This window comes from Sander lucioperca, chromosome 16, assembly GCF_008315115.2.
Source record: "Sander lucioperca isolate FBNREF2018 chromosome 16, SLUC_FBN_1.2, whole genome shotgun sequence".
NCBI lineage: Eukaryota > Metazoa > Chordata > Actinopteri > Perciformes > Percidae > Sander > Sander lucioperca.
The window spans coordinates 13,942,436-13,963,436 of NC_050188.1; the positions used below are offsets into that span (position 1 = coordinate 13,942,436).

The 21,001-nt window shown below is 38.6% G+C and overlaps 2 protein-coding genes across 2 annotated transcripts in view; both read left to right on the forward strand.

Annotated features, from left to right (window-relative positions):
- hcn3 (hyperpolarization activated cyclic nucleotide-gated potassium channel 3) overlaps positions 1–20,868 on the forward strand; it is a 28,013-nt gene extending 7,145 nt beyond the window's left edge. Inside the window, exons 2-8 of the mRNA XM_031296096.2 lie at positions 10,464–11,135; positions 15,390–15,819; positions 15,929–16,090; positions 16,815–17,033; positions 17,542–17,688; positions 18,835–19,075; positions 19,801–20,868. Of these exons, the coding sequence (XP_031151956.1) occupies positions 10,672–11,135; positions 15,390–15,819; positions 15,929–16,090; positions 16,815–17,033; positions 17,542–17,688; positions 18,835–19,075; positions 19,801–20,057 (1,920 nt within the window). The 5' untranslated portion in view covers positions 10,464–10,671 and the 3' untranslated portion in view covers positions 20,058–20,868. The remainder of the gene's footprint in view (positions 1–10,463; positions 11,136–15,389; positions 15,820–15,928; positions 16,091–16,814; positions 17,034–17,541; positions 17,689–18,834; positions 19,076–19,800) is intronic.
- si:ch73-347e22.8 lies at positions 3,375–5,005 on the forward strand. The gene is made up of 5 exons (XM_035993141.1): positions 3,375–3,629; positions 3,788–4,100; positions 4,332–4,386; positions 4,499–4,610; positions 4,689–5,005. Exons 2-5 carry the CDS (start codon positions 3,804–3,806, stop codon positions 4,705–4,707), a joined length of 483 nt encoding a protein of 160 aa, XP_035849034.1. The 5' UTR covers positions 3,375–3,629; positions 3,788–3,803; the 3' UTR covers positions 4,708–5,005.
- Positions 20,869–21,001: the final 133 nt, after the last annotated feature.

The window sequence follows — 21,001 nt, forward strand, 5'->3', positions numbered from 1 at the left end:
TTGGTCACCACCTACAAGAATAATGGGTTGTTTAAATGAATAATTCTCACTGCTATCGTACGTAAGGATCAAGTATAGCTATGTCCTGCAGGATAATGGCCATACAGTATTGTGTTGTGGTGTGTTGTTTCTTAATTGTACCGCTGCTATGTTTTGTGTAAGGTAAAGAGATAAAGATTTTATCTGATTGTTTTATTTAATATGCAGAAACACAATGTAAAAGGTAAAAGCGTCTTTGTTTGCACATGTATACATATCAGTAGCAGTTGTTATATTGTCATGCACAACACAGAAATGTCAGTGTTCGTTTAATAAAAACAATCCTGTTTTCAGCTCTGACATTGTGTTTGTCAATGCGTTTTTAAATGGTTTGTTTCACTTAACAAGTGCCAACATTTTCTCAATCCATAAAGGAACACGTAGCCTAATTATGGAAGCCCATTTCCACCAATAAAAGAAAGAAATAAGATGAAAGATGGCTTGTAATGAAAAAAAAGGTCCTGAAAGTCAATGAGAAACCTTTTCAAAACATAGTCATTATTTTGCGATACTTAGTCATTATTTCAAGAAAGTTTCTTATTATAAAGACTTACAGAATGTTTTGGGGGGCTACCATACATAATCCTTCAGTTTATATAAAAATGTTAAAATCACCAAAATTGGCGACAGTGCAGTACAAAGTCATATTGATACCAAATACAGCAGTCTTCTGAAAAGAGTCTTGCCTGAACTCGAGCACATACACAATTTCATTGTATAGTTTACAATGGTGACTTATGTAGGCTACATTTAAAATTTTTGATATACTGGAAAAAGCAGCTTTTTTTTCCATGGCAGATATTTTGACTTGTTATGGTAGGAAAAGCACAGGTGTTACTGATAACATTAATGATGGTTCCCTGCCATTGGTCATGACCCGACTAATGACAGAGAGATATTAGGGAGACAGAGAATGAGAGACAGATAATGGCAATAAAATAAATATCTTTAAATGCATAATATTACATAACAATGACATATTGAAACTAGAAATACCACCTTGTGGTTGTATGCCTCTGCCAACCAGTCAAGTTGCAGTTTACATCCATGACTGTCCAGACTCATTTAATATATGTAGTGAAGACTTTGATGGAATTATTCAAATTAAAAGTTATTAAGTGTATTTTTTGACAAAACATGAATGCTTCACATACATTTTTAACCCGGCAGCACAGAAAATCTAAACAATCACCACTGTTTCAAGATTAGTGTCACCAATTCAGTATCCAACCAAATGTCCCCCCTTCTGTTCCTGAGTTATGGCCAGAAAAGAGTTTTTGCAGAACATTATGTTGTGAAGTTGACCTTTGAACTTTTGGATATAAATTAATGGGAGAAAATAATGGTAATATAAGGAAATATTGGGTAAATACATACAGTTACTGTAAAGTAGATAATAGGTTACAGGGTTACAGTAGCATTAGTGTTATATTCTGTATTCAATGGCTCAAATAGTACTAAGATGTAAAACATCAATGAAATTTGTGAACCCGCCCCAGATCTTACAAAATTGTCTGGGTTTTCTTTTCAGGTTGTACATCATTTTTTTCACCAGGCATACAAGCAGTCTGAAATCCTAAACAATTAGCATGTTAACTAACTAAACAAAATGAGTAGGACAGAACATGGACACTCTGAGATCCTCAGTGCCGTCCTTTCACTGTGACATAGTGTGTGAGTCTTTTTAAAGCAAAGCAATAAAGCCAGTCAGGCCGGTCAGCAGTGCTCGAATTACGTAGGAGCCAGAGGGAGCCGAGCTCCCATAGAGTGAGGACTGGCTCCCATGAAAGCAACAAAGTCAAAAATCTGAGGGGGTCTCTCACATCTGAAGGTGTCTTCCATATGTGGCATTGTAATTTAATCTTAAACAACGCTCATTATCCATCCCTGTGCGGTATCTTACCATTAAAGACGTTAAATTAAAATATAAAATATAGGCTACTCCGGGACGTAGACCTGAGCCTACCCTACACTCATGAACGCAGCATGACTGCACTTCAACACCACACCACTAGGCTATGTGATCAAACCGCATAGGGTACGATCGATTTGACAGCACTCCCAAGTCCGAAGAAGTCACCTTGCTTTTAGCTTAATGTGCTTTTGAGGTAAATACCACCAATATATCTTAAATAAATAAATCTGTAGCTATCCTCTACCATTCAGAGCTCCGGAAAAGTTCCCAGATATTTTGAAACACCTGTCAGCAATACAATGCAATCTCTGATGGCGGAATATTCAGTGAATAGGCTACCCGACAACATCGCAGTGCAAATTCCAAAATTATTCGTCTATTTATTTCCACGGTTCAACACACGAGACGACTAAACACCCAGGTGTTGTTATCACTACGTGCACATTATAAGACTAGAACATAGTTTGGCTGTGCAATGGCTTTATTCATTTCTGCCAGTTAGTATATTTGCCCTGTGTAGAAGTTAAAGACTACATGCATTATTGTGTTTGACACTGAGGATATCTGAGACGGTGGTCTGGTTCAAATGAGTTACGTTTTATTTCATTGTGAAATTAAGAATGACACTCAGACTAAATCGTTTAGTCTATTTCTTTGTATTGCGAAAATGAAATGAAATATGGACTATTACAATCAATAATATGTTGAAATTAATTAAAAGGACTCCATTTCTGTAAAAAAAAAAAAAAAAAAAATCTGTCTGTTGTGTGCGTGTGTCAAGATAATAGCCTAGGCCTACCGTGAGCATATACTGCGTAAAAGCGCCACTCGCGCCTAGACTATTTAATTGTATAGCCTTGTTAGTTTTTATTTTTATTTTTATGAGACAGAGAGATCCCCTTAAAGACAAAAAGATAATTCGAGCACTGCCGGTAAGACTAGAGTTGACAAAGCAAAGTATGTGGGCAGGGTTATAGGCATTAGCGCTCAGAGATAACTGGTCTAGCAGGCTAACAACCAGTTCACTACAACAAGCGAAGACATGCAAAAATCTTGATTAGGAATGTTCAAGAATCAGAAAAAAGCAAAAACTTTAAACACCCACTGTACACCACTTGCTTAGCACCAAACAGCAGACAGACAGTTAGTTAATTGAACATAGCTACAGTATAGCTTCAGATAGTCTTTAAAATATTTTCATGAAGAGGTTAAGCTCTTTCACAAGAAAAGAACTTCAGAACTTTTGTGAAGCAGAAATCTTAATCATCAGTTTTTTTTTAATAATAAAACTGTTTTTGTTCTGTATTGTACACTTATTTTGAAATCCCAGGATCACTGATTAGTTACAGGTGTGATCAATTGCTCCAATGAGCTGTTAGCTTCTCTTTTGGGAAAGCACATGCAGGTCCTCTCCCCATCACAGTATGTATATCACACATCTCTTTATTTATTGAGGGCAAGCTACACCTTTGTACCTTTTTATTCATGCCACCAGCTACGCTGAATGTTAAGAGTCACTGAACCTGTTTGCTGTGTGGAACTCAATCAGATAACCACCCTGTGGAGAAAGAGGGAGGAGGCAAAAGTGTGAAAAGCTTGCTGTCCAGGGAGACAAAATCTGCAGCAAATTAGTGAACAGAAGAAGCAGGAACTAAAGACTATATACGAGTGGAAGGTAAGGAGGAAATATGACTCCAGAAGTAGGAAGTTTAAAGTCAGTCTTGTTATCAATTTTTTTATTATAAGCGCTTGACTGCACACTTTGTGTGAAACATGTCATCCCTGCTTCTGCATATGTCTATTTATTTCGTTGTTTAAACTTTCTCTGCACAGCAACCCAAAAGCATCAATGCGGGTTCAGTGGATGGTGACCATTTTATGCATCTTGTTGTCCATGGGACTGGTGTTGATTATTGTGGGCCAACATCAAGTCATGACAATGCTGGACAAGGCAAATGAAAAGCTGCCAAAGGAGTCACAGAAACTTGATGATAAACTTTTAGATTTAAGAAGCTTAAAAGCCTCGGTGGAAAAGCTGCTGGCCGCCGAGAACAAAGCAGTGAAGGATCTGGAGGAAGCGGTGCCCCAACTAATTCCAGAGATAGAGAAAAAGAAAGTAGAACTTGACACCTGTCAGGCAGAAAAGGTAAAAAAAATTATTTTTGTTTCTGCTACCACATCTGCCTTTCTGCTCCTCATGTGATATCGAATAATGGATCAGTCACAGGGGCCATATTTCTTACATAACATGTAGCCTACTTCTACTTTTGATGCTTTTAAGTACATTTAGCTGAGAATACTTAACTTAAGTACTTGTTTTGGAGTATTATTATTATATATTGTTGCATTGATACTTTTACTGTCCCCACTATTGTAGAACACAAAAGCTGATGAGCTGGCTGCCGTGGAGAAGGAACACACAGAGACTCATGGTATAAGGCACAACTATCTCAGATAATGTATGCTTAGCTGCTGGTGCCATCATGTGGTGGAATACAATAATTACTGTTTAAATTTGAATTGTTTTCTTCTTTTTTCACTAAGAAAATTTAAAACAAGAGTCTGACGCCTGGAACCAAGAGATAAATAATCTGAAACCACAAGTGATGGGCTACAGGGAAATATGTAATCATGTGAAGAAGGGCACACTAGCTGAGTAAGTCACACAAGTATCAAACATTTGTAAAAATTGAGCATAAAAATGGAATGACAATCATATGATTGTTTCTTTTAGGAAATTATGTAGCACCTGAGGATAACTCCTCACCTGAAGAAGATAAAGGAATACCATTTCAGCTCTCCACAATGCCAGTAATTAACATTTGTTCTAAGTGTCTAAGATTGGTGTAGATTTTTTACATTTGTCATTCCTGTTACTGATGTAAGAAATTCTTTTTTTTGAGCTAAAATGTAATAAAGTCTGGATTATTTCATTGAAACGTTTGTGAGGTGGTGATTTTCTCAGGGGTAAGGGCTAAGTTATATATGCAATAAATACATTCTTAATAGTGCAAAAAAGCCAAAACCAAACAGTAAAGAAAATGTGCAATTGCGTTTTTGGTTTGTTACTTGTTGTGATATTTCATAGAGGCAGTTTTAGTACACAGAAGGTATACGTGCAGTTTAGTGTCCCAAATTCCGCATAACGTAACCCCATTTGTACAGGTCCTATCCCCTGACCAATCGGCTATCCTAACCTTAACCACTTGAGGTCAAATGCCTAACCCCAACCAATCGAGCTGCTTCGCAGGGCGGGTCTTGGCGTGGCCATAGTGGAATTTGGGACACTAAACTGCACGTAAACCTACACAAAATACATAAATGGGTATACAGGAATTACTGTTTAGATTTATGAATAAATATACATATTGTCATTTCCTAAATGACTACATAAGCTGAAACAGCCATGTTTTCAGCATTGTGATAAACTATTTACGTAACACATTTTTATTTATTAAGTTATTGCAATTCAAAATGTGACTGACATGTTCATAATAAAACACAGACCTGTCTTATGTAGGAACTATTTGCTTTCTGTAGGAACTATTTGCTTTTTGCCAAAGTTCCCACATGAAACCTCTCACAACCAGGCCTGTGAATTATTTTGATTACCAGGTCATGATTTTTGGAAAGAGACGATGCTGTTGAGTTTTTCAAATGAATAATACATTTTTAAAAAGTGCAAAAAAATTGCGCTTTGAGTGCTACAAGCCAAGTGGCATCTAGCTCCATTATATTTGAGAGAAGGCTCTACAGCCGATATTTCCATAACTGGTAAACTCACACCAAAACAATCTAGATTGATAGCACTACAGGTCAGAGGAGAAATGTGTATTTTTGATTTTGGAGTGAACGGTCCTTTTTTGAGAAGCACAATAATTCTCTCTAAAATCAGCACAAAAAGAAACATCCCCTTTTTAGGACACTGTTTTTTAAAGATAATTTTGTAAAAATCCAAATAACACAGATCTTTATTGTAAATGGTTTAAACAATGTTTTCCATGCTAATAACAGCTCACAAGCGGTAGGCAATTAAGATCACAGTTTTAAAAAATTAGGAAAGTAAAGGGACCTTTCTACTTACTCTGAAAAACACCAAAGAAAGATGCCCAGGGTCCCTGCTAATCCGCGAACGTGGCTTAGGCATGCTGCAAGGAGGCATGAGGACTGCAGACATGGTCAGGAAAAAATAAATTGCAATGTCCGTACTGTGAGACACAGCTACAGGGAGACAGGAAGGACAGCTGATCGTCCTCGCAGTGGCAGACCATGTGTAACAACACCTGCACAGGATCGGTTCATCCGAATATCACACCTGCGGGACGGGTACAGGATGGCAACAGCAACTACAAGAACCGGCAAATTAGGTGCTGTCCATGAGCAGGAGATGCACTGCAGTACTTAATGCAGCTGGTGTTTATCTGTCACATGACCAGTTTCTCAGTGCCTGATGGTAGTGTCACCAGATATTAAAAGAAAACTGATCTGTGTGTTTCTGTAACTAACATTTCCCCACCATGCTTTTGACATAGCCTAAAACACAGACATCAGGAGTAGGGCTGCACATTATATCGTTTTTTTTATCGTCATTGCAATATTAACTGCAATCTACACATCGCGAAAGGCTGCAACATATCGCGATATACACTCATAGGTTTTCAGTGTAAGTTAAAAGAAACTATCAGTAGAAAACTGCACATTAAAATGGGACATATTGTTTTTTTTAGTGGTGCTTTTTATATTCAATTCAATGTTCGATTTGTTCAATGAAAGAATGTTAGAAATGATTTCCTTTCATGTGTTAATTCAACAAGCAGATTGTTGTATTTTAGAAGAATGCTTAAAGTAGCAGGAATGCACTGAGTAGGCCTACATTTTAATAGCTGTTTATTTTTTATCACAAGTAATATCGTTATCGATATTCAACAACTTTATCACATATTTTCCTCATTACGTGCAGCCCTAATCAAGAGAGTCATGTACTAAGTCCTCTTTACATCCTCCATTATTGTTGCCTTGGGTGCAGGGGGATTATAACATTGAGACAGACTCCTGCTAACAACAACCCCACGGTCATTTGTACAAGCATCAATTACGACCCATATTTACGTTTATTGGCACTCTATACTGGCCGTATTATTTATGACGGGAGCAAAGCAGGAAGTCATAACGGCGGGTTATTTTAACTTCTACTTGATAAATAGGCCTAGGTGATGTTCTGCGTCACGTGTGTAATTATGTCATGTAGCCTACGTACGCACGAGTGTAGTAATGTAACAAATGTAATGATTTTAACCCAAACCATAATCTTTTTTTAACCTTAACCACGTTGTTTTGGGCCTAAACCTAACCAAACTGCGACCGTTTCACAACTTTAACATGTTTAAAACTGTGGCCACTACATTTAGGTATCAGGACAGAAGTGCTCCTGTGGGTCGTTTTTCCTGCCACTGCTAGGGGCGCTAATTTATGAACAAATAACCTATATGGTTGTATGGTTTGTAGGACCTGTTGGACATGTAGCAAGCTTTAGAGGCCCTGGCAGCCTGATATTGTACATTTGGACGGAGCCATGCGAGCTGTTTCCAGACGGTTTCCCGTTTTTTAGGCTAAGCTAATAGCTTCATATTTCCAGCCAGAAATGAGATTAGCATCATCGTTCTCATCTAACTCTCAGCAAGAAAGCGAATAAGTGTATTTTCTCAAATATATTATTAGGCACATGTAATTGTAATTTAATATTTTTAGATCTGTGTTTGAACCCATTCATGTGGACATAGCCTGAATGTGTACAATCAATCTGATAGGAAACATAGCATGTGCTGTGTTACTCTCATAATAATCCACATATTGGAATTTTCAATTCATCTTGATTTCACTCATCCTCAGTGTTTTAAATGTTTTCCACTATATGTTTTAAAGAGCTCTACCTAAACATGTTTAGTCCATTTTTTTAAGTGAACTGCCTACTGATGAACTTTGCCCATGATATCCGAAACACTTTACTAAAAGCTCCAGGAGTGACCCAGTAATTGGGATTGCGACTTCTCAAGTGTGCCTGTTACAGTGTCTAAGTCACAGGTGTAGTGAACATGACACCTGCCACTCCAGAGAGCATGGACCAACAATGGGGAAATGTGATCTACAGGAGGTCTATATAGCCTAATGGAGACTGACTTCACAGACAGGAAGATACCAGGAGAGAGCCCATGTTGTGGGCATCATGTCCAAGCTTGTACATAGGATTGAATATCTGAATACACAGGTGTAATTAAACATACATTTAAGGTGCTGGTAGGCAAATTGTGTCATCTTTGGACAGAGCTGGCTGTTTCCCCCTATTTCCAGTCTTTATGGTAAGCTAAGCTAACCAGCTGTAGCTTCATATTTAGTGGATAGACAGAGTAGTATCTTGTCATTTAACCCTCGGAAAAGCAAATGTCGAACTTTTCCTGATTTCATTCATGGGGTCTCTAATCAACTAGCCTATAAATAAAGGGGTTTTAATGCCTCTTGTAAATGTTTTTTGCGGCTATTAATAAGTTAAAATGTCTGATACTAGCCTACCTTAAAATGTGACAATTGAAAGTAGGCTAGTCAATATTTTTGAACAGTAATTACAATTATTTTATTTTTTTAAAGAGTTTCTGTATCTTTGGGGATACAGTCATTTAACAGGCTGTAGGGGGAGGAGCTATGGGGGGAGGGGCATTATGTGGTTACAGTTGATGAGAAACACTGATGGGGTGATGGTTTCATGTAATCAGGTCATGTGACTTTATGCCCACATTCCAAACATTTGTATCAAAATCCAAAATGGCAGCATATGTGGACAAAGACACTGGCCATGAGGTAAGTGTTGTTATATTTTTCACGATTATGATATTTTAGAGGGATTTTGTTTTAGAAAATAGTTTTTTAAGGATAGTTTTACATGTTCTTGTGGACATTTTTAAAATTATCTTCTCACAACTTTGATAATCAGGCATTGAATGCCTGTATCCTGGGGGATACATTGCCCATATAAGGGTATTTAACAGAGCTGATCACTCACAGATATAGGCTACTTATGTTTTGAGGCCTGTTCTCTACATATATTGAATAGGATAAAGGTGTGCAACATTGATTACTTTTTATTTTACTCTCAAATGTGTATTATTGATGAATTCACCAGTGTAGCCTACACATGTTTTCAGGGAATTTCTATCAGCCGTTTCTACAGTAGGCCTACAAGAAACAGCTTCCATTGCCCATAGAATATATCTGGTGTGAGGCACCACAGGGAAGATGGTAGAATAAAAAAAAAGGAAAAAGGTGTTATAAAATCGTCTGTAAACTGTTTAAAAAGTTATGAAATATTAAATTTATATCCTACATGGGTAATGCATCTTGAGAGATAAAGTTCTGTTTTTTTCCAATTTGTTTCTAATGTTGTATGGATAACATGAAATAATGTAGCTAATTAATTGTTTATGAAATGTTTTAAAAGTTGGCATATGAACTATAATAAAAAGAATACAATGCAAAATGTTACCCTAAATGGGCAATGTATCTCGGGAGATACAGAGTGTAACTTAGAAAATAAAGATAATATTTTTGAAAAAAACATGTACTTGTGTCATTTTAGTCTAGATACATTAAAAAATAGCAATGAATAATTTCCCCATCAAATTTATTTATGCTTGCCCCTTTAAGGGTTAAAACCATGAGTCTCTTAAATTCAAAAATAAGGACTAAACTAAGGCAGTTTATATGCTATATTATAAAGTGTAGGCTGTCAAAAATGAGGTGTGTGTTTGATGTCGAAAAATGTTAAATGATGACCAGTCTTACTCCCTTAATTAAAAAAAAGAATAAGGTTAGCGCTGTCAGTGGGATGGAGGCATTGTGGTTTCACCTCTGAAACCTGGTGGACAGGTGTTGTGCCGAGTTTTGCATCCCTGCCGAATAATGCATGTAGGTCTACCTCGCGTGTAGCAAGGTGCTACTACTGATTAAAACATTGATTAATCTAAACGTTCAAAAATTATAGACTTTAGATCATTTATCATCATTGATAAACCTGACAAAGGGTTTGGGTTAAACAGTACTTTTGGTATCATTAGTCTACCTGTAATGACCAGCCTAATTCATTGTAGGCTATTTTGTTTGCTGCTGACCTGGAGGCTTCCCGTCCTGGCAACGCAACAAGGCCTGCAGGGACTCGCCCCCGAGGAGGGAGGGCACTTCCACCGCAGGGAGGGGGAGGTGAGTGGACGCAGTTATCCCAACAAGCCGATTACTGACGGCTACTGAGCCCTCTCTGTCAATTTGCGTTCGTCCTCTCATGGTCAAACACAGGCGGACACAATACATCTGATACTGAAGTTTTTATTTGTGCTGGGCGGAGACTTCGTTCATCACAGGAAAGTAATTAATTAATTAATGGACGCTGCAACTTTTAATGAATTTATATTGATAGAACTCGTTTGTGGAAAGCTATTGTTTATAAAAAATATTTGTGGTAGAGTATTTGGTAGCCTACACTGTAGAGAGCTTAAAGTGGCATCCTGGAAGCTGCATGGTGTTTTATTTTTACATCCTGCTTAAATGAAGTTCACACTTAAAGAATGCATCAAATGAAAATGGTAGCTGCAGTGAAATTTTAGAACTATTAGTAAGTGAACTTTACAACTTTGCCATTTTGCTTTGAGCAGTTTGAAGCACAAGTTATAAAAATGAACAGCCTCTCCAGGAGTACAGATGACCACAGAGACATCGGCCAGAGCCCAGCTCACAAACCAGAGACATCCAGGTACCGTAGCTGGAGCAGCTTCCGCTTCTCGAGATGGAGAAGTGGTTCCCAGAGGACCAGCCCCCCTGGTACCCCCTCCCCAAAGGTAGAGAAGAAGGCTGATGTGAGCAAGGCGCTCTTCTCCTTGGTTCAGACTCATAATGACGACTACACAGCAGATCCAGATGGCCTGCTGGACACCAACAAGGAGGGTGAAGAATGCAGCGATGACACAGGACCCTCACAGGACCAGTCCACCTACTTCCAGAAGCAGTTTGGGTCCATGCTGCAGCCTGGGGTCAACAAGTTCTCCCTGCGGATGTTTGGCAGCCATAAGGGTGTTGCTGCGGAGCAGGCCCGGGTCAAGAGCTTTGGAGTGTGGATCATCCACCCATACAGTGACTTCAGGTAATGATGAGTTTATTTTCAGAATACCCTAACCTCAGTTTTCTTTTTTTTCAATGCTGTTTGTGGGATAATTTGCCTATATTATATCTGCAGAAAATGGATAGAAAATGCACAATTGGTGAAAACACAAGTGTGTAACCGTTTGCCAACACAAGATTCCCCAATTTGTCATTAATCTTTCATAAACTTCGCATGAAACACATCCAGTTTACATCCAACCAAACACCCTGAGACGATACTCAGATCCCAATTTTTCAGAGGACAGACTGCAGTGCAGCAGCCATCTGATGTTATAGTCTCTTGCACTTAAGGCGCTGAAGGGATTTGATTAGTGATATAGTATATAGGACAAGATCATCTGGATTAATGAGGTTTATGAGGAGGGAGAACTACATTTATTGATCCTGCTAATTTAACTGGTCCAATGTTTTCCATTTGAAAACCATCCAATCATTTTTTGCGGTAGTTTGGCCTTGCTTCTGGAGGATTTATCAGATCATTCAGTTTTTGTGGCTGACATCTTAGCAGTGATTCCACAAGCAATCCGTCTGTGCGGTCACTAATAGCAGCCGTCATCAAATTTAAACAATTTTTTAACATCCGGCCTATGCCAGACAGAGAGGATAAACCCGTGCAGAGGGATTATTGCCCATAAGAATCCCTATAATTCCAATCTTGCTCTATTATGCAATAATACACAGACAGCTGAGGGGGGGATTACTGAAGGCCTGCTCTCCTTAAACCTTATGCTCCAACTTCCCCTTTAAAATGATTGAGTTGTAATAGCACATTTTTTGGTGCTTTCCTGTTTAGTGTTCAAGGTCCGTTATCTGGTTTCATGTAGCATTTTGAACCCAATTTTGTATATATATATATATATATATATATATACACTACTACTACTATGGCCGTTCATGTCGTGTGCAACGAACTGCTTCCCGTTTTGAGCATCTCTCTTCCAGGAAAGACTTGTAGGCCTCCTGAGAGTCCCTGCGGCCGTTGTTAATTGCTGCGCGCCAGTTGGATCTGTCACTTGCAAGTGCCTCCCAGTTGTCCAGGTTGATGGAGAAGACCTTAAGATCCCCCTTGATGACGTCTTTAAAACGTAGGTGGGGGCGACCATATTTGCGGGGGGCATTTGCCAGCTCGCCATATAATAAGATTTTAGGGAGGCGAGTGTCATTCATTCGATAAACATGCCCAGCCCATGGTGTACAGGTCACTGGAGCCAGTTCTCTCAAGTATGACAGAGTTTGGCACATGGTCCTTCCAGCATACACCCAGTATAGAGCGAAGGCAGCAAAAATGGAAGGTGTTGAGGCGATGTTCGTACCTGCGGTATGTTGTCCATGTCTCACTTGCGTATAGTAAGGTGCTAAGTACACATGTATGGCATACACAGACTTTGAGGAGCAAGGAGAGGTTCTTGTTGTGCCAAACACGCTTGCTCAATTTGCCAAACATTGATGATGCCTTCCCAATGCGCATGTCAAGCTCTGCGTCAAGGTTATTGGTGTTTGAGACTGTGGACCCCAGGTAGGTGAATTTGTCCACCACAGATAGAAATGTCTTGTCAATGGATACAGCAGGATTCAGGGTTGCAGGTTGGGCAAGGACAACTGTCTTTTTAAGACTAATCTGCAAGCCAAACTCTAGACAGGCAGAGGCAAAGGACGAGCAGAGCAGTTGTAGATCTGCCTCTGAGTGAGAAACAAAGGCAGCATCATCAGCATAAAGCAGCTCACGTACCAGAACATGGCATACTTTGGTCTTCGCCCGCAGTCTGGCCAGATTGAACAGTTTTCCTGAGCTGCGGGTGTGTAGAAGGATACCTGAGTCATCAGGGAAGGCACGGCGTAGTAGGGCAGAGAAGAATATTCCGAAGAGAGTCGGAGCAAGGACACATCCCTGTTTTACCCCACACCTTATTTGGAACTCGTCAGAGCGAGTGGCATATATATATATATATATATATATATATATATATATATATATATATATATATATATATATATATATATATATATCTCCAGCATGACTTTGTTCCCTTATTTTTAAGATCTTAAAAATAAGGGAACAAAGTCATACAGATTCATCCTCTGAGGAACATGAATGTCTGCCCAAATTTGCGTGGCAATCCATATTATAACTGTTGAGATATTTCAGTCTGGACTGTCATTGTCACCCCTATAGCCTACAGCCATGCCAGAAAAATGGCAGAGAGTCATTCATATTAACAGCAAATATGTCACCTATTTATAACTTTTGTTGCTTTGAGAAGATGCAAACTACACTTACTTTATAAGCACATTCAGTCCTGGTTTTAAATTCAACATAAAATGCTATAAAACCACACTCCTATTCCTGTTCCTCTCCCGCTGTTTTATAATAGTTAAAAGGTTTTCATACAGCAGAATTAACTCTGCTTCTCACTCACACTTAAGCCCATGCAGCCATTAACTTAGCCATTAACTTGACTGTTAACAGCCATAATACTCTTTGGTGGAGTTGTAGCAGGGAGCAACCACTAATCTGTTGCAACATGAGAGGAGATGATAAGTAGTCATGTAAAACATGGTGCAGACACAGATGACATGGACGCAAGAGATTGATGGGAGGGATAAATTAGAATGATGAAACTAATCTATCAGTTCCTGTATCTCTGCTCTGATTGGTTAAAAAAGACGTTTTCTCACAGGGTTCATATTGCAATCTCTGACGAGTGACGGTAATCAAAAATAGTCTGGTTCATAGTCTGTTACTGTGAGAGACACACAAAATGATTGACACTTGATGGAAACAATCTGTAAGGAAACCCAAACCGTGTACTTGTGTATGAGACACTGGAGACTTGAGTGCAGCGCAGACATCTGGGCATCAACACCCTAAAAGCAGCAGACTGCGTATAGACATTTCCAGTGGCAGTGAAGTTTGTCTTTTCTTCATTGTCTTCATATCGAGCCTTATATTGAGGCAAACACCATACATTTTTGATGAGAGAGGGTACCTCCTGTGACAGGAGCTTGTTATGAGTGAGAGTAAGGGTCACTCAGAAATGGTTCATTCCCTGGATGGAACACTCTCCTCCTGATCGGATGACTTCACTTTAACCTTGATAGCTGTTTCAAATCCTCTAACTTAAAGGAATAGTTTGACATTCTGGACTTATTCGCTTTCCTCCATATAGTATTATAGATTAGAAGATCAGCACCTGTCTTATATCTGTTTCCAAGTATTGAGCTAGAACAAGGAAGCGAATAGCTTTGCTTAACTAAAAAGAGGGAGAAACGGCTAACCTGGCTGTGTCCAAAGGTAAAAGAAATGGCTTTACAGCACCTACAAAGCTCACATATTATATCTTGTTTGTTTAATTCATACACAAACAGAAAAGTTGTGATTTAGCAAGGAGTTACGGCTACTAGTTAGGCAACTAGCTAAGCTAAGCTAAACATTGCTTGGCTCCAGCTGATGACATGAGCATGGTATCAATCTACTCATCTAACTCTTTGTAAGATAGCAAATAATTGTATAGTCCAAGTCTTTTTTTACATTGAAATTCTGCAACTTTCAGTGTCAGACTTTCTCCTTTTTGTTTATCATCCAGGGAAATATTGCTGAGAGCAATGCTCTGTTTTTTAGGAACACTCTGTTCACACTCAATTATGCATTCACACCTGGAATGCATGTAATTGACCTTACTGTATGTCACCGGTGTGTCTCTTTCTAGTGAATACTGTATGATATAAAGACACACTGGAGCAGCTGCAGCAAAACAAAAGCTGTCTGGGTGACACCGATGGACTCCATAACAATTAATTTGTTCATTATGTGAACAGATTTTCACTATAAGCCTTATGCTGCCTGCAGGGATAACCTGCATTTAACCTCAATGCTTTTAATGCTTCTAATTCTATGCAGCAGTTAATTTCTGTTAGCCTGCAAAAGACAGACTTGGATATAAGTATAAATATTTAATTGTTTCTTTTATTAATTTCCCTCAGATTTTCTTTAACTACAAAGAACAATTTAATCTCAGTGTATGATTATGTTGAACCAAAATCTTCAGAGTCTTCAGAGTTTATTTACTCTGGCAAATAATTGATCAGTGAGCACTGGAGACCTCATCTTCGGACACTGGGTGTATCTGGATCTCTGTATAGCAATAGTGGAAAAACGATAAGAGCTTTTAGTTGTACATAAAATGCTCACAGCTTTACATTTGTACAACCTCAACCTTCCACCACTCCTTTCCAGGTTTTCCTGGGACATCGTGATGCTCCTGTTGATGATGAGCAATCTGGTCATTTTGCCCTGGGGAATCACCTTCTTTGAAGACCAGAACACCCTGCCTTGGATCACCTTCAACGTCCTGTCCGACACTCTCTTCCTCATGGACCTGGTTTTCAATTTCCGTACGGGCATCCCGGGAGAGGACAGCCACATTACCCTGGACCCCAAAGAGATCCGCATGCAGTACCTCCGCACCTGGTTCCTGGTGGACTTCATCTCTTCCATCCCCGTTGACTACATCTTCCTCATCGTTGACCTGGAGTCCCTGCACGAGTCGTCTGACGTGTACCGCACCGCCCGCGCCCTCCGCATCGTGCGCTTCACCAAGATCCTCAGTCTGCTGCGTCTTCTCAGACTGTCTCGCCTCATCCGCTACATTCACCAGTGGGAGGAGGTAAAGCTCATAATGATATATAGAACAGTGCACATCAGAACAGAAATTCAACATTTGTCCAGTTTAATGTTGTTGTTTTTTTTACTGCATACAAATTTGTCTCTCTCAGATTTTCCACATGACTTATGATCTGGCCAGCGCTGCGGTGCGTATAGTCAACTTGATTGGCATGATGTTGCTGTTGTGCCACTGGGATGGCTGCCTGACTTTCATGGTGCCTATGCTGCAAGACTTCCCCCCAGATTGCTGGGTATCCAAAAATAACATGGTGGTGAGTACATTCCTTAATACATACTCACATACATGTTTCATAATATATTTAAACCTGGAAAACCTGGAAAAATCTATTTCCTAATTATAGGGAAAATAGGTTAAAAATAGTTTCATTTAAACCCAGTTAATACTCATTGATTATTTAATCATTTGATAATCAGAGCCAAATCTGGATGGCTTGTTGATTCCCATGTTTTGATCTAGGCAGCCCACAAAAAACTGACTGGGTTGTCTTATTTCACAGTTTGTGGGTTGGTAGGCACTACAGATATTCAAATGTATGTGCACAGACACTGACTGAAAAGTGAGTTTTTCATGATATGTCTCCTTTAAAGAAATTGTTTGATATTCTGTGAAATACGCCTCTTCGCTTTCTTGCCGAGAGTAAAATGAGAAGAATGATATTACTCATATGTCTAGTGGTATCAATCCTCTCATCTAACTCTTGAAAAGAAAGTGAATAAGCATATTTCCAAAAATGTTACACTGTTTCTTTAATTGCAAGTGCACCAGTTGAAAACTATATTTATTTTCCTTATGCTTAATACTAAATTACATTAATGCTTTTAGGGAAAATATTTAGGAGACCTTTATATGTAAAATAATATTACCGAAGCCTTCACTTGCTGCATTCATTTGGCCTCTTGTAGCCAATTTAATTATGGTCATACATTTATCATGACAACACTGCTGAGTTCTCTTCCCTTATTTTTTTTTGACAGAATTCAACATGGCACCTTCAGTACTCCTACGCCCTGTTTATGGCCATGAGTCACATGCTGTGTATAGGATACGGAGCCCACCCTCCAGAAGGCATGACTGACGTTTGGCTTACTATGATCAGTATGGTCGTGGGGGCCACCTGCTACGCCATGTTCCTTGGTCATGCAACTACACTTGTCCAGTCCTTGGATGCATCACATCGCCAGTATCAGGAGAAGGTAATTGCATTGACTAGAAAAGATTAACAAACTAAGACAGATTTAGTTGTTTTGTGCACAGTATGTCCCAGGAGCTTCACGTGGACACTTATGTGATTCTGGCTGTGAGGTTTAATATCACAGTCACGTTTAATATCATAGGCTTGCTTACTTGCTCTTACGTTATTCGTGGAAACTGTGCCAAATGCCTAGAGAATTTGTGTGTTATCTAATGGATTTCGTGGCCTCCAGGGGATTTTCACAAGATAAAACAGCACAGGTGATAGACAAATGGCGGAACCTTTGTTTTGGATCACTCTTTGCTAATGCCCATTACAAATGAGTTTGTAATCCACTTAAAACTAGAAAAAACCCTGCAAAACAAATAGAATAAATGCGTAATCATTGTGATTATGAGTAATTCAGCAAACACATGGTAGAAAATGTGACATCTGACATCAGCTCTGTGGAATTTCAATTGTATCTCATGAAGGTCAAATCTCCATGTGCTTTGTACAAATGTTTTCAGTATAAGCAAGTGGAGCAGTACATGTCGTTCCATAAACTGCCGGCGGATGTAAGACAGAGGATCCATGATTATTACGAGCAGCGATTCCAAGGCAAGATGTTCGATGAGGACAGCATCCTGGGAGAGCTCAGTGATCCGCTGAAGGAGGTGTTTGATTCATTAAACCTTCCATTTGACTTCCTGTTTCTATACATGTCTCTCTTGTATTGACACATGCACACAGAGATGTAACTTTAAGCATGAAAGATAAGTTTAAAATCAATATATCGATCATTCTGCTCGTTATTTTTTTCCGATTGTTTTCTATCAGTTGTTTAGTCTTTGAAATGTAAGAAAATTGTGAAAAAATGAGCATCCCAATTCCCCAGAGTCCAAACCCCAAAGATATTCAGTTTACAGTGATATAAAAGAAGCAAATCTTCACATTGAAGAAGCGGGATTGTTTACCAAATTTTCTGATTTTTGCTTCAAAATGGCTAACATGATTAATCGCTAATCTATCAATTAAATAGTGAATCGACTAATTGTTTGAGCTCTAAATCAACAATGCAACTAATAATTATTTTCATTATCGACTAATATGTGAACTATTTTCTTAATCAATAGTTTGGTCTATAAAATGGTAGAAATTTGACCAAAGGCCAGACAATTATAGTCAATTAATTGATTAATAATAATAGTTGTAGATCATTCAAAAAATGATCTACAACTATTTAGATAATTGGTTAATCATTTTATTAATTTTTCTAACAAAAATGCTGCACATTTTTAGGTTTAAGCTTCACAAATGTGAGGACTTGCTGCTTCTCTTTGTCATGTGTGAAAGTCACCGTAATCTGTTGGTCATACAACAAGTTTTATAGACTAAACGATTACTCAAAAATATATTCAAATCATGAAAATAATTGTTACTTGCAGCCCTAGCCTTGTTTTTGCCCAACAAAACCCAAATATATTTAGTTTAGTATCACATAAGAGAAGCAGCGTTTGAGAAGTTGGAACAAGACAATGTTTGACATTTTTACTTGAAAAATTACAATTGATTTTCAAAGTAGTTAATTTCTGTCTGAATAATCTATAGATTGACTAAACAGCAGCTTCTGCTTCAGCTCTACAAAACCCGTCACACATGTAAAACAAGAAGTTCAATAATTATTTTGTATATCTCTAAATAAAATTAGCTCAGAATAATTCCTTTAAACAACAGAATGTAATAAAGCGATAACACAGGAAGGTTTAGAAATGTCTCAGTATCACTCATTTTAATGTCCTCTCTGTCTCCCCACCATGCAGGAGATTGTCAGCTATAACTGCCGTGGGCTTGTAGCCAACATGCCACTGTTTGCCAACACCGACCCTCATTTTGTGACAGTGATCCTGACCAAGCTGCGTTTCGAAGTCTTCCAACCTGCAGACTTGATTATACGAGAAGGAACGCTGGGTCGGAAAATGTACTTCATCCAGCACGGCACCGTCACTGTCATCCCACGTGGCAGTAGGGGGGTTACGCTCAACGATGGAGCATATTTTGGAGGTAAATCACTTGTAGGATCATTCAATGTTCAACTATTCCCCATCAAATCTGATTGTTTCCTTTTTGTTGCGGCTTTCTGTTGTTGTTAAGGCTGCATCTTCTGATTATTTTCATTATCGATTAATCCTACAATATTCTAGATGGTCTAGAAATGTTGAAAAAATTGCTTGTTTCGTTCAACCAACAGTCACAAAGCCGAAGTTATTTAGTTTACTTTCTTAGAAGACTAAATGGACTAAATAGTTTTGACATTTGCTTTCTTACCAATAGTTAGATGAGAAGATTGATACCACTTATTTGTACTTTGGACTAACACCCAGCCTGGCTGCCGATGGTATACTTTCCACCGCTGATAAAATGTAGGCTAAATATTTACATGTAGCAGGCCTAAATATTAATTCCCAACATGTTTATATCTGTCAGCTGCTGGGACAGGAAATAACACTCACGGACTATTTTCTGTGCCGAAATGTGTTGGTGAATTAAAAATAAAAAAATACACCACTAAATGTCCGGTTAAAATGTGTTGTAATTCGCGTTACTGAGATTGTAACGGGTATAATATTACTGAAATTGATTAGCAATGCGTTATATTACTGCGTTACAGCAAAAAGGAATACATTACTGTAATTGCGTTACTTTTGTAACGCGTTACTACCAACACTGTTTCCAACACATCAAACGATTGCTTTAAGGTTAAACTGACTCCCTCTTCTTTGGTTCAGAGATCTGCCTGCTAACCCAAGGACGACGCACAGCCAGCGTGAGGGCTGACACCTACTGTCGCCTTTACTCCCTAAGTGTGGACAGTTTCAACGAGGTCCTGGAGGAGCATCCTCTGATGAGGAGGGCGTTTGAGTGTGTGGCCGTGGACCGACTAGGCCGGGTGACTCGCAGACCGAGTTCTGATCCTCCCTCAGATGAGAGACTTCCTCAGCAGCAACAGAGAGAGACTCCTGCCAGAAATGTGGAGGATACTTGACATACTAGACTGAACTTGACCACATAACAAATAAACCTTCAATGTAGATTTGACGGATTGCTGCTTCCTCTAGTGCTCAGTGATGAACAACCTGATGGAGACCCTCAGTTGTATTTATTATCACATCGGTTGAAAATATTGCACCTTCAATTGATTTTATTTTGTTACTTGTACACTTTGCATGTTAGATAGATTGTGTAAGTTACAAATCAATGAGAAAATAATCACTATTTTCTTGTTTCTTCAGCAACTTATTTTTGGTGTTTTTTTTTTTTTTTACAAAGGCAACAATAGCTTTTCCAAATGTAAATACTGCTTTAAGAATAATTTTTTTAGTTGCCTGTATGCTTTCGGACACTGCAGTTTTATTCTCCATTACATCATTCATTCGAGCGCAGGAGCACCAGCTGGATGTAGTGCTGAGGCTAATGATCCCTCAGGTCCGTAGGTTGCATCAAGTCACAGTTTAATACCGATGTTCACTGAGGATAAGCTGCTGTGATGTAATAACTCTAACTGTACAGAGACAGATTGCACACAGTTATACATCACTGTTTAAATTGCCCCATTTCATGGTACTCATACTTGTAGAGGTAATCTGCCTTTGCATCGCTACAATTAAATATCCAGTATTATAAACTGTGATTTGTTTTTGCACATGGACCCAATTTACTCACTTTCCTTAACACCTTAATCGGTTATTTAACTCTCTGCTGGCAATTCATTTGCGAAATATATGTTAATGAATTCAGTAGGTTCATTTGCAGATGATAATGAAGTTTGTCATATTTAATGTTAATGCAAAAAAAAATTATTGGCAGACAAAACAAACATATCTTATGTATGTGTGCTACTATTACTGTATTGATTCATACAGTGCATTGTTGTTGTTGGTAAATTGAATGCAAAGGAGAAAAATGGTTATGGAATTTTTCCATTTTACA